Source organism: Rhipicephalus microplus, chromosome 5, assembly GCF_043290135.1.
Source record: "Rhipicephalus microplus isolate Deutch F79 chromosome 5, USDA_Rmic, whole genome shotgun sequence".
Taxonomy (NCBI): Eukaryota; Metazoa; Arthropoda; class Arachnida; order Ixodida; family Ixodidae; genus Rhipicephalus; species Rhipicephalus microplus.
This window is the reverse complement of record NC_134704.1, coordinates 5,437,442-5,452,468: the sequence shown is the minus strand read 5'-3', so window position 1 is coordinate 5,452,468 and position 15,027 is coordinate 5,437,442. Positions and strand designations below refer to the sequence as shown.

The following is a 15,027-nucleotide window of genomic DNA, read 5'->3' as shown; positions in this document are numbered from 1 at the left end:
CTTCATTTCCAACAATTACAAATATCAGTCTATTATCACGCAAATCAACCTTGACCTTTCATTGCAACCTTTGAGTACCTGCTGTGACATTGCCTTGCTGACACTGTTTCACAAATTCATTCACTCATCTAGAACACTGGCATGTTTGACACGACCCTACTCTACGTCACACAGGCTTCATAATCATTTTAGCTTTTCGTGCATTTACGGGTCAACACGTGCATTCAATAGCTCAGTACTTTCACGTGCTGTCCGATGTTGGAACTCCCTGCCAGATAGCATCGCATGTCTAAATAACACAAATACTTTCCGTGACACGTTGACTAGTTATCTGACCAGGGAAGTGCTAAGAAATCTGCCATTTTAGGACGTGAAACCCCACATATCGATCAATCAGAACTCATTAAAGTGAGGTATGACTATGTCTGGGATTTTCTCATGCACAGGACAGCGAGGATCACCCTGGGATATCGAGTTCGGGGAGATAGAGATGGGTAGCGCCAGCACTTTTCAGAGCTCGGCAATTTCGCCCTTGCTCTGTAACCTCTCATCCATAGGGTCTCCTGCAGAAATGGGGGAGATCGACAGGCTCTGCCACAGTCTGCACGCAGATGACATTACTCTGTAGGTAACTCGGGGACGTGACGGCCGAATAGAACAAACACTACCGAGAGCCATGAAGACGGCTCATAGTGAGGGCACAGGCCTCGCCTGATCCACTGCGAAATCAGAGCTACTAGTTTACAAACCTATGCGTAAAAATCGAAAACCCAAAGACAGTGAACAAAGTGGACGTAACGCAGAAGGAAAGATACGGTTCACAACCTTAGATGGTCTCATCACTCCCAAAGTAGACGAGATATGCGTGTTAGGCTTGCATATTGCAGCCAATGGGCACAACAGAGAAACTGTTCGCAAGTTGGAAAGCGTGGTAAATCAGACAATCGGATTGCTAAAATGAATTACAAACAGACATAGTGGTATAAAAAAAAGGTTACACAATTAAGCCTGTGAAAGTTTTCGTCCTTCGTAGAATGAAGTACGTTGCCGCTTATTAAAAATGGCAGGCCGCCCAGAAGATAAAATTAGATTACTTAATTAGAAAAGTGTATAAGCAAGCTTTATGTTTACCCTTACATTTACACGTAGGTGGGCAACCGCTGGTCATTAAGGGTAACTGAATGAATTTCCAGAGAAGGCAAATGCACGAAGGGGAGACAGAAAGTTAGGTGGGCTGATGAGATTAAAAAGTTCGCAGGTATAACGTGGCAACGAAAAGCACAATACGGCGTTGACTAGTAAACCATGGGAGAGGCCTTTGCCCTGCAGTCGACGGAGTCAGGCTGATGATAATGATGATGTTTACCCAAGAACACACGTAGTGAAATCATTAGAACTATGTTTACACAATGCTTTCAACAAATAGATAGAAGCGCATGACATAGCACAGTATGAAGGACTTTCAAAGACAAAAACAGGCAGTTACTTCTTCGAAGATCTGGGTATACACTATCATACGCAGGAAGGTGAGAAAGCCAACGTACCTGCGAAGATGAAGAAAAAAATAGTAGTTCTGTCATTCCCCAAAAATATGCGCCCAAAACATCAGACTGGTCAAAGAAAGCAGAGGGTGGAGGACTTGCAGAGGAAATTCGGACATTGCAAGGAAGCGATATTTGTAAATGTGGCCAGATATGCGCACAGGTGTAATTGCGCGGCTGTGGTGGTCGACTGTGAAGAGGCATGCTAGGCGAGCGTTACGATGCAAACACCACTCACAGAGACAGCTGAGGAGGTGGCCATCGCCCTCGAGGTGGTCACTACAGAGGCCAAAGTAGTAATTAGTGACTCGCAAGCGGCGATACGTAGCTGTGAACGGCTATGTTTCTTGAGCACTGCGAATTGTAATGAATAACAAGCGGAAAATTGTGAAAAAAAATGACACATTCATCATATGAACCCGCGCACACAGTCAAACCTTGCTGACTGACAACAAAGTGTCGCACGTGGCCGCTCGAGAGCTTGTGAAGCATACCGTTGCAAACGCCGCCTCGAATGAAGTTCTACGCCAGAAAGAGTGGTATTGGAAGGAATGCATAACACAGCACTACAAGCCAGGAAGGTGCAAATACTCTTCGTCACGCGACATATTAAATAAAGAGCTGGCAGTAATGTGATAACAACTGTAAACACATACTTATCCAAACCCATTTCTCTTTCATCTCTGTTACCCTGATCTTTATTTCACAGAAAATTGCAAGGTTTGCGGTGCTAGGGCAACACTTGTCCACATCTTTAGAAGACAAAACAGGCCGGAACCATAAAGCGGCAGTTTCGAATCAGGCTCTGCTTAGCTCTCAAAGCATTAGAGCAACTGTGGGCAGTCCAGCGAGCTGAGGAAGCTTGGCTGGGGCTAAGGCCTGAAGCTTGGCTGGGGCTGAGTATTTTGTAATATAGTATGGCTTGTTCAATTCTTCCACGCCCTGTTTCTTTTTCAGGATAAAGAGGACGGTATGGCAGTGGTTATGTAGGACAAATGATGGGTGCCCTAACAATGGAACATTGCATACATTTATCATTTGTGAATAGGTTTGGGTGGGAACCTAATTTTGTCGAGGTCATGAAGGGACTCATCACAGTCTTACGTTCACAAAATGTGATTGTTATCTAGAATGTTTACATTTGTATGCGTGACGGAACAGTGCCGCTCTGTTTCATCATCTTTCCTTGCGCTGCGCATCTCTGGCACCTATAGAAGCTTTAAAACCCTGTAATTCCCTCTGTGTAATATTTGCTACATTGAATATAATGCCTCGGAAGAGATAATGCATCCCCGCCATGGTGGTCTAGTAGACAAGGCACTCGACTGCTCACCTGCAGGTCGCGGGATCGATGCCCGGCTGCGGTAGCCACATTTTCAATGGAAGCGAAAATCCTTGAGGCCTCTGTTCTTACAGGTGCACGTTTAAAAACCCCAGGTGGTCTAAATTTCCGGAGCTTTCCACTGTGGCTTCTTTCATAATCATAGGATGATTTTGGGTCATTAAACCCTGGTTAATAGTATAAAGGTAATAAATCAGCTAGCAGCTTAATGAAAAGCAGTTCTTACAGATCGAACATGTTATAATGTAGTTGTGAATTACATATTCAGTCGAAGTAATTGATGATTAGTAATTATAACTAATTTATGCCTCAAAGAAAATTTCATCGATTGTTTTCTTAGGGTAAACTGTCAAAAAAAGGGAAGATGGTCAGCTTTTTCTCGCAGTTTTTCTCAAGGCGGGACTGTTAGGGGGGGTTACAGGCTATTATGAACAGATATCAACTTGCCTTACAAAAGGGTCTCCTAGCTTGCCTGGTGCACTCTCTGCTTTGCTTAAATTATGGTACAAGTGATTTAATCTAGTTTAACAAAGCTTGTTGCCAAAATAGTTGGTGTATTATTTGAGAAAAACTTGTTAGTCGCCGAAAGAACAGGGTCAAAGACACGGACGGCAACTTCCAACTGTTTATTTACAAAAACCACAGCCATTTATATATGCTGCCAAACATCGTAATCAGTGATCACATTACAGATATTGGTAGACGAATGAATGACAAATCATAATAAGGCACTCATAAAAGGGTCAAGACACGCTCCAAACCGAGCTGTAATGTCAAACTACCACGCATGAACACCTGTTCATCCGAGTGTCAAACCAAGTGAGAATCAAAAGAGGCAGTGAACAGCCTAAATTCGACATGTCTACATGCTAAATTTCGAAAAGTTGCCCCTTTCTTACTCAAATTTAGTGATGGCACCACACACTTACACATCAACTTCCCTGAAAAATTGAATTGCTGCAAAAACTTGTAGGAAAACAAGGGAGACAGGAACGAGCGCAGACTACCAACTGTTTATTGTCGTTTCTTGAAGCCAATATATACGCGTGCTACGCTGCGCTTCAACGATGCGCACAAAATCAAAGATGCCGCAAACAAAGCTGTCCCAAAACAAATCAAATGAAAAGTGACTGCCACCACAATCACAAAAGCGAAAAATGGCAAAATACAAACGTGATACCCCCCACAATCTAAACTGCGTATTCCCAAGGTGTGCGCTCATCTTTTTTAAAATTTATCTTTTATTATTTATTGCATCAAGCATCAACAAAGGCGTGAATTCATCATTTTCACTGGTATAGCGCACCACGACAAGGTTACGCACAAAGGAGAGATGCACACACACACAGCGCTAACTTGCAACTAATGTTTTATTTGCGATCACACACGCTGTTTTATACAACAGTAGATTGATAAAACCTGGATAATGTCACGTCAAGAATACAGCACAGCCCATGCATGTGTCATTACCGATAGCGACAATCTACACTAGCCCGTCAAATGATGACACATGCATGGGCTGTGCTGTATTCTTGACGTGACATTATCCAGGTTTTATCGGTCTACTGTTGTATAAAACAGCGTGTGTGATCGCAAATAAAACATTAGTTGCAAGTTAGCGCTGTGTGTGTGTGCATCTCTCCTTTGTGTGTGTCCTTGTCGTGGTGCGCTATACCTGTGAAAATGATGAATCTCAACCAACTAGCCCGGCAACGTGCAAAGGCGTGAAAAAATGAAAACGTACTCTAGAGACTTTTGTTTAAAAATCACTCAAAATAGCGCTTAGCATCGAATAAAACAATAAAATAAATATTTTATAGTCAGTCACTCCAAGCAGCCCCAAGTGAGTAAACCCGAAGAAGCAGTACGCCAAGAGAGTAAAAAATATAATAATAAACATAAAACCTTACAGAACATTACGTAGCGTCGCATGGGAAATAAAACAGGAACACTCATAAACAAAACAAAAGAAGAGAAATGGAAGAGAACACAATGCAAGGCGTTACCCACAACATTACACATGACCATGTAGGAAGACCATTTCCCTGTCCGAAAGTGAAATTGAAGGCATGCTTATGCACTTGTCATTATATTGCCTGATAAAGTACGCTTCGATTATCTCCCTTTCGATCTTTTCACGTGCCTTAGCCATGACTGACGCATTCTCAAACGGGGGGGTGGAACTGCATGTCCTACAGGGAAAATCTAAATGACCACCATTTTTTCCTTTTACCGCCAGACTGTGCTCACGCAAGCGTTCGTTGAGGCAACACCCCGTCTGCCCTATGTACAACCTCCCACACGACAAAGGGATCAGATATAAAACAGCAGATACACACCTAATGAACACGTTCGCATGCTTTTTTGTGCATTTCGCCTTCTTCTGTTTAGTCATTAACGAACAGATCTGACCTAACTTTGTAGGCGCTGAAAATAGTACATCAACAGCGTACCTATTAGCGACCTTTTTTACATTGTGGGAAACACTATGTAAGTACGGCATAACATAAATAGGCCTCCTCTCCCTTCCTTCGACGCTTGGACCCCCGCTCTTGTATTTTCTAAGAAGGCTTTCGCAAGCACTAGCTAAAAACTGTGCCGGGCATCCAGCCGCGCCCAGACGAGCTACCTGATTCTCGAAGCTTTCAAACGTCGGATGAGGGCAAGACTTGTCGAGGGCTGCCGCACAAGCTGACAACAGAATGCCCCTCTTAATCAACTTCAAGTGTGCGCTATCAAAAGGCAACAAGCCTTTCTTCGATCGCGGATTGTATTTGAAGCAGATGGGCTCCTTGGCAAACCTCAGCCGTAGGTTCAGAAACTGTATCTCATTTTCGACTGGCATTTCGTGCGTGAACTTCAGGCCACTGGAGTGTTTGTTGAAAACCTCAAGGACACCTTTCAGAACACCCTGCACACATTCACATGGGACCTTCCCAAGCACGATAAGGTAGTCGTCCACATACCTGAAGGTGCGAACGACATCCAAATGGGACAGCTCATCTCTCAGGCATTGGTCGAAGGTTGCCAAGAATATGTCACTGAGGACAGGCGCGACTGCAGAACCGATACAAATTCCAGCTTTTTGGACGTAGGTACCCTCCTGGTGGCTGATTGCAGTGGACTCAAAAGTAGAATTTCAAAAGTTCCAAAAAGTTATTCATGAAGATACCATGCTTGTTTTGGAAATCAACTTCACCGAATTCATCGATTGCACTCCTGACAGCATCAAAAAGCGTGCCATGTGGAGTTGAGTAAAAAAAAGTTCTTCCACATCAATTGAAAAAGCCGTGGACGCCATTGGTAAGCCTTCCTTCAAAGTAGAAACGATTTCCGAAAGACTTCGCACTAAGAAAGGGTCACCACTGTTAAAAGAACCAAATATGCTTTGTAGGTACCGTGCCACTACCCTTTACCAGCTGCCCTTCTCGGACACAATAAGGCGTAGCGGGTAGTCACACTTGTGCGTCTTGCAAGTGAAAAATACTGTAGCGTCACATTGCTTGCTTTTACGACTTCTCTGCAGAGCGCATCAAGGTTCATTTATTTCAACAGTTTTTGTACCATGGTCTTCCGTTTCTTTCGGCTGTTGCACCCCTGCTTAGCAGAATATTGCACACCACATTGCTGAAGCACACGATGTATTGCTTGGGGTGTTTCTTGGAGCATGCAGCCAGCTGTTTGCTCACCATGAAAAGGTTTGCATGGAGAGGAAAGCACTCTAGTTGTAGTTTTACTGCGTGCGTAATGTAAAGGTGCTGTTTCAAATACATTGTAGTGCATTTTCCACAGGGTGTATACCAACCTGGAAAACCTGGAAATGTCGGGAAATTCCTGAAAAATCCGGCCTGGTCATAGAAACTCACGGCAGTCTGTGCAATTGTCACAAAAATAGGCGTTACCATTGATCAAAGCTTAAAAAGCCACTCCTTCGGCTGCAACTACAATGAATAGCCAGAAGAAGCGTGAAAAAAAAAAAACAGTGCATAATTGTTGCTTCTTAGTGTAGACACGAAAAGATACACCTACCAAAGGAATACAATGTTTACCGATGTTTCGGCACCCGCTACAGGAGCCTTGTTCACAATAATAGCCTCATGATGTAAAAAACCAACGCAAAAGACTACATACGAAAGAAGGAGGACACAGGAAAAGTGCTGATTGTCCTGTGTCCTCCTTCCTTTTTGTGTCGTTTTTTGCGCTGGTTTTTACATCATGCAGCATAACCAACTCGTCCAGTTTTGTACGCTGCTGCATTAAGTAATTAGAAAGGCACAGGGTATTTAAGTACACCTAAGTACGTGACGTAAGCACCGGGATAACATTATTCGAAGCGCCCCACCACTCTTGTTGAGCACAAGTGCAGTTGTCTGTATGCGCTGGCATTCCAGGTGCAGGCAGATGCAAGCTTCTCTTTGGCCAGAACACGCGTGCTTGACCAGCCCGTTTGGTGGCCTGTAGATTCCATGTGTTTAGTGAGGGCATAAGAGGTCACGCATCCTATTCGTGTTGCTTAATTCTTTTCTTGAAATCAGTGCTCGCACCAATGTGCTGGTTGTCACAATTGTGGCAGCCTGAAGCGCAAAAAGAACCGCGGAAGTTTTCGCTCGGCAACTTAGTCTTTACGTTTTCTAAAGTGTTATTTTGCTATTCATTTAACATTCACTATTTCAATGTCTGTTGCTCGCTTTGCCGCAATGGTCTAGTGGCCTATGCACTCGGCTGCTGACCCGAAGGTCGTGGGGTCGAATGCTGGCTGTAGCAGCTGCATCATCGATGGAGGCGAAATTGCTGCAGGCGTTTGGGCTCAAATTTGGCTGCACGTTAAAGAACTCCAGGTGGTCAAAATTTCCGGAGCCCTCCACTACGGTGTCTCTCATAATCGTGTGGTGGTTTTGGAATGTAAAACCCTACATATCAATCAATCAATCAATCAATGCCTGTTGCTTCTACTTATCGCACAGCATATCTGACTTTCCAACCACAACATTACACATGTCGGTAAATTTGGGCATGTTTGTCTTGACCATGATTGCGGCTCGACTTGGTAGGCCTTCTGGTTCGGATAGAACTGCCATTTGCAGACACTTGCCGGGCTATGTGATGCCTTTTATTATTATTATTAATATCATGATTATTATTCGCGATGCAAGAGCAAATATCCTCAGCTACGTACTTATTGCTGGTAGCTTGGGTTTCAAGGGTAGAGTTGGGTAACTTCATCTAAATTTCTCATTTCAGTTTGTTGAGATGGTTTTCTTAAATCTGTGATTAGTCTTTAGCGTTATGTCCATAGAGGAGTACACAAATGAAGGTAGCCCACCTGCATCTGTGATAAATCTGTGGAATGAAGGGAACTGTTGCGACCTGACAGATTCCTTATTGCCAGCACATATTTGAACGTCATCACATTAAACTCTACCCTTAGCTTTCATTGCACACATCTGAGGACTTTGTCAAACGGCAAGCGTCAGAGCCCAGAGAAAAAATACATCAACATGCATGTGCTCGTCGTAGAAAGAAAGAACGAAAGAAAGAGGAAAAAAAGTATGTGATGCGGCTCCATTATTGTGACGTTGTTAGTCATTGTCAATGCATGATGCACAGAATACACGAGTAGTATATAGTTATTATTTTTTCACTGAATAGTATATTTTAGAGGTGCACAATTTAAATGGGGATGCAAGTCATTAGTAAATATAGCAATCCAGGTTTCATCAGATTCAATCCAATCAACATCCTAAATAGTAATGCCAGTAAATAGAGGTCAGTCCAATCCAATCCACATCCAGTGGCCTGGGCTGTAAGCACTATAGTGAACGAGGATATACTCTAGTGGTGGAGCCGGCCGGGCTCAAGTGTCCTCCTTTTACACAGATGCCGCAAGATGGTGCCACTTCTACATTTTCTAGCAGCTTTGGCTGCGTTGTTGGACTATTGGGGGCTTCTTCAAATTTTCAACTGCGGTTAATTCTAAATTGTGTGTTTGCATTCTGCCAAACAGCCAGCTTGCTTACTCTCTGGCTCAGAAGTGTCATTTTGGCCACATATACATATTTTTTCATATGTACTTATTCTGTTGGATTGGCTTATTTTATTTACCACTCATGGGTCTAGTGCTCGGAATTTCCCAAGCAGACCAAACGAAGTTTACTTTAAATCATCATGGAAAACCTGGAAAAGTCAGGGAATTTCGAAAAAGCAATCTCACCCAGGATTAGTCTTCTACTCTGTCATTATGATGAAAAGGTATTCACATGGCAGTAGAAGATGGTGATGTTCTAGTGACAGTGAAGATAGTGATTCACATGGCAGTAGGAGATAGTGATGACAACAAGGCTATGTGGCATAGTGTTGTTTTCACTGCTTTTAGGTTCTTCGTTATAATACCATGGCAATGTTCAGGGAAAACTGGCTGTCAAGAGGTTTTTATATGAAAATCCTTCCAACACTCCCAAAAGACTTGAATAAAATATTTTTGATTAGGTTTGTATATCTAGGAAATCATTTTATAAAGGGAACAATTTGGTCGAAAATATCTTGTCAATAGTCCTTTAACCATTTTGTCAACGGCCAGGTGTGAGTAGTATCTGTATGAATGTTTAAAATGTTTAGCCGAGTATACATTCCTCATGTGTTGCAGAATTTATCATACAACAATTTTATAATGTGTTATTTTTTAGTTTATTATTAACTGAAAGGAATTCAATAATTGAAAAAAACAGATGCACTTATTCAACTCCGTAATGGTCGCGAGATCGAATCCAAGTAGCGACGACTGCATTTTCAATGGATGCGAAAATGCTGTAGGCCCGCGTTTTCAGATTTGGGCGTACATTAAAAAACCCCAGGTAATCCAAATTTCCAGAGCCCTCCACTAGGGTGTCTCTCGTAATCATGTCATTTTGGGACGATCAACGAACAATCGAAAAACTCCCTAATGAGAAGCAGTGCCAATACACTGTTTCTCATGAAGAAATTGAACAGGTGCACTTGTATTTTTAAGAACAGGAATAGTGTCCTTTTTATGTTCAATTACCACTTGGTTTCTATAATTACATACAGAAGAGCTTTTGCGGGGCTATTTGGAGGTTACTTTAGGAGAGCCCTGGAAAGTTGAGAACACGAAAAATATGAACTACACTGACCAAGCGCTTCGTCTGTGTAGGCCTTGTTTTTCGTGTTCTCAACTTTCCAATGCTGCCTTTTTCCTTCTATATTTTTCATTCGGTTCTAAATTTCACTTTTTGCACACCCCTAGCTATGAGAAATAATGCTTTCTTGTGAAATAGGTGCTGTTGATTTTTCCTGGGGAGAACGCCAAGCCTTTGGAGAAAATGTGGGAAATGAGTGTCCAAAATGGCTACACGACTGGTCCTTGTGTCGTCTGTGCTCAGAAGCATGTGACCATTCCTTGGAAGACACTATTATTTATTGACAGGTATGCATATTCCATTCTGATGTCAAAAAAAAAATTAATTCACAGCATTGCTCTTTTAGGCAGTATACTGTCGAATTTTTCTGTTAGCACTGATTTCTTAATGAAAATTCATTACCCAGACTGCTAATTAGTTGCATGATTCTGTAAGCTTGTATATGAAATGGTGGATTACGTTTGAAGAAAAACTATATTCAGTGGTAGGTGCGCTTTTCCAGTTATTTTTTCATCATTTCAAAGTTGTGGTGCATGTGCGAAACTGCTAACTGAGCGTGTGCCTGCACATATGTACCAGTGTTTTCTGTGTTCTTAGAAACCTTTTAAATGAGCGAGCCTAGCTTGAAAAAGGCCCCAGTAGTTGCTCAAAGGAGGGCAGACTTACTTTTTTAGTTGCATTTACAATGTGGCACACAAGGCCTCTTTAAACTGTTGGATATTAAGTAGCTTGTGAAGGGCATTAACGATTGTTTCAGGGGGAGTAACAATGCCGCGAATAGAAATGTCAGTCACAGTTTCAGGAAGTTGATATGATGTGCAAGTATGAAGAAGAAGTATGGTTAAGCATGGAGCACTTTGGGGGCCGGGCTGTTGTCATCGCTTTGTGTGTAGCTTCTTCCTCATTGTTCGTGAGAATCATCATCAGCAAAAAAACTAGTGTGCTTGGCATAAAACGTGCAGGGTGTAAAATGGAGCAAGCGCAAAAATAGAAAGGGCAAGAAAGATACCGAGAGAAATAAATAAACAAAGAGAAACAAAGAAAGCTGCCCAGCTGCGCACTTTCTTCATGCAGGCCTGGCACTCCATGTAGGGAGAAGCTGCCTTAATGTTTTTAAATGCGAAGCATATTTTTGAATTACTGCAGGCAAATTTAGCGTGTCTGGCTGCCTACATCTGGGTGCTTTAGTGATCGCTTCTAAACTTGGAGTGAACCAAAATAAGTATGGCGGTATGAAATGGTATGACGAATATGATTCGCTGGCCATGGCGTGAATGTGACAGTCTCGTCACATACATCGTCAAGCCCTTTCCACCTGACATGTGGGGCACATACTTGAGGGCGGGCATGTGTTACCGGTGATTGACGGTTGATATGTACCGAGGAACGGTGAGCACACACGTGGGTAACTTAAATGCAGCAGCGTTACGAAAAAGCTGACATAAGCAGTGTTGACCCGTCAAACACAAAAAATGAATGTCAGGGTTCCAGCAGGAATCGAAGCTTAGCAATCTGTGGGGCCATCAAGTATTCTACCGCAGCGGTATGCTAAGTCTCAGAACTGCTTTTCAAACAGATCGTAATGTTGTTCATGAAATGTCAATTGTGGTTGCAGTGCTGGCTACCCAGTTTTATAAACATTACATATTTAGCATACACATATCCCGAAGGATTACGGCCGCTAGCTTGGGTCCCGTCTTAGTGAGCATGATTATCATTTTTACACCAGTCATATGCCTTCGTCAACCATTCACGTCACATAATATTGAACTTGGTACATGCAGGTGTGGAAGTGCTGCACCCAATGCGCCATGCTGTGCCAATCTGACCTGCTGCGCCAAGCCGCGCCCAAAACGACAATTTGCACGTGCAACGCCAAATTTAGTTGAGAGTTTTATAATTGACTGAGGAACACACGTGGGCTATACAGAGGATGCAACCGTGTCCACATGAAATTCGGCATTTCTATAACGAAGTTATATAACTGGTGCAAATATAATTATCATGAGACGCGTGTCATGTAAGAACATGACAACATACCACGCTTCTAGCGTGCTAGCAGCCGTTTCGCTAGCTCCATATATAATAAATTTGGCATCAGGTGACGAGACCAGATGACGAAGGTAAAGAACTCAACCAAACATGATAATCATGACACGGAAGTCGTGTACGGCATCATTTACCTCTACCTCGTAACATTGTGCTGATTTGAAGGTGGCATATCAACCTCCCTCATTCGTGCTTCGCATATCATCGATTCCCACTGTACATGAGATCTGCCAATTTTTACTCATGCTAACGCGATTCCTTGCGCACAAGTATACTTGTGCGCAAGGATACTTGCGCACAAATATCCACAGTGCGAATGCAAAACTGAAATATAGTACGTTAAAATGAATTTCACAATGTTTTTGTCGATAGAATTACGGGAGGCGTAATCTTTGTCCCTACTTCGAACCATATGATCTAAAGCATTGCCTCCGAGATGCGGCGCCTAGCAATTCATTTGTACAGCAGACGACGGATGACAACTTGCCCTAAAGCGTATTCTTCAGTCTAATGCGGCAGTCTTCGTGCCCCAAATGATAAAAATTTGTTATGAATCGTTTATGAGCTCATTCAACATTCAATTCTCTTACCCAACGTGTTGCAAACACATGGCCGTCACAGCAGCTCTATCTGTGTGTCAGTAATGGAGAGGCACCACATATTAGAAGTCTCAGTGCTCCACGTATAAGAGTGAATTCAGATACTGTAGAATATAGTGTTCAAAATAGTTACTCCTATCTGCTAAAACAGCCTTTCTTCATCAAATGCGGTCACGTTTACTCGCGTTTGAAGCTCATTGCCGCTTTTCCGTTCCGATTTCTAGATTTCTCAACTTATCAGCGCATTCTCGAAAAGCTCTGATTTGTACCACGAATATTGCCGCTAAAAACAAAATAATGCAACATGTTATCTATATTACTGTATGATGGCCTTCGGTTGTCCATTTACGAGATTTTAAGAAAAATTGAAGATGGGGTTTTTTCATCATTCAAATTTCAATGGAGTACACTTTTGCCAATATGAGAACTTTGAGGCAATATATAAAAATTTACATTTGCCCTACGGCAGCAATAATTTATGTACCTAATGAACACACTACATCCTTAAAACGTGTCAAGTTTGAAAACGCTGCTTGCATTACTTTCGGAGAAAAAAAAATGGGGAATACGTAACTTATTTTAAACTGTTGCAAAATTAGACATCTTTAAAAGCTATTTTCTTAAGGTCTAGAAACTTGGAACCGTATGAATTCATTCTTCATTAGACATGCATTTCAGGTAAAAAATATCTTCCTTGAAACAAGAATATTTGTCTTTTTATAGCATCTGCAATTTTCAAAAATGACAGATGACGAAATTGGTACCTCCGTGTTGGTGAAGTTTGATATTTTTTTTCTCGTAAGTTATGCCGTTAATCAAAAAACGAAGTTGACTTTCGGGCTACCTAGTGAGAGGTGCACGAAATATAAAATACTCAATGAAATCTAAAATATCAACTTTTGGACCCGTGTCGATCTCTCGTGGAATCACCTATTAATAATTTTAATAAGTTGCTGCGGTGCACGCCACCAAAGTAGCAGCCCGACTACCCAAGTGTTTTAAACAGTGCTTATGTTAAGCCTCTTTGATTGGAATTTGTGGAAACAGCCGAGGAAAGTATTATGCCAAGTAGAGACTTGGCGTGGTGCGTGCCGCGGTAACGCCGGTCACCTTTTTTTTTTCGTGTATGCTTTGACACGTTTTTTACCCTGTATTTTACTTTTGTTGTTGTGTGTTAATGTATAGTGGTGTCCCTGAAAATCATGGAGACCGTTTTATGGAATCAACCGACCATTTTTTTAAACAAACCTGACCGCCCTCCCCCCTAACACAAACTGATCGGCTATACTTCAAATCGCGAATTAACGGATATTGTTTCACATCCATTTTTACAGTTTCTTGCAATGCAATGCCCGAATTGCCGCAATCGCTTTCACGATTTTAACCGCCTGCCTGACACGCTTATTGTGTAAGCAGTGGTTGCGGACAAGTTTGTATGCACAGTATCACGGTAAGCTATTTCTGTTTGCAGCCACATGCTTGGATATAGCACTTCCCCATAATGAAGTTACACCTGAAGACGCAAATATCACCGAGGTTCTTTAAGTCGGTTTTGTTTCAGTCAAACATGCCGGTGCTTTTCGGAAAATCGCAATGGGCGTTCTCAATTTTAAATAGTAACTTTCACCAAAGAAAGGGCCCGACTCTCTGCTCCCTCTTCGTGGACTACTAAATCAACTTGCCTCACCAGCAGCTGATAATTACTAAAACTTGCATCGTGAGGCAAAACTGAACGGGCGCAAGCACAAGGAAACAACAAGGCAGCGGTCGTTGACAAAGTGACAGCCGCTGCCGTGTGACGAAGAGCACACTATGAGTGACGACCACTGCATTTCGGAAGTGACGAAGGGCACACTATGTGTTGACGTTTCACAAAGATTAGCGTCTATTTGAAAACTAGTTCCGAGACCTGGCGTAGCTCTGGGGTAAAATGCTTCATTGCCACGCAGAATGCTTGGGTTCGATTCCAGCTGGAACCTTGACGTTTACAGTCGAACACGGATATATCGAACTTGAAGGGTATCGCAAATTAGTTTGATATAAGAAAAATTCGATATAAAAAAATACAAGCCCTGAGAGCTTACCTGTAGCCAACCATCACCTACGATAGGCCCATTCAAGAATGACATTTAAAAATGACATTCAAGAAATTGGTGCACGGAAAGCGAAGTCTTGTGTCATCAAAGTTAAAAAGTTGAGCAGACGACGACGAGAAACGCTTTGTTTCGCATTTTACTCTCCTGCTGACATCAAAGACCTCTCCCAATCGCAGTGCACGTCTCATAAAGACATTTCAGAAATGTCACCTTGTGGTGGCTTTCACACAACACATCGCTTCCGCT

At 42.4% G+C, this 15,027-nt stretch overlaps 1 protein-coding gene across 3 annotated transcripts in view; it reads left to right on the top strand.

Moving 5' to 3' along the window:
* LOC119175095 (tRNA-uridine aminocarboxypropyltransferase 1) overlaps positions 1-15,027 on the top strand; it is a 49,761-nt gene that overhangs the window by 19,951 nt on the left and 14,783 nt on the right. For all 3 annotated transcript variants that reach the window (XM_075894732.1, XM_037426320.2, XM_075894733.1), the window contains one exon: positions 10,176-10,324. In XM_075894732.1, coding sequence (XP_075750847.1) covers positions 10,176-10,324 — 149 coding nt within the window. The remainder of the gene's footprint in view (positions 1-10,175; positions 10,325-15,027) is intronic.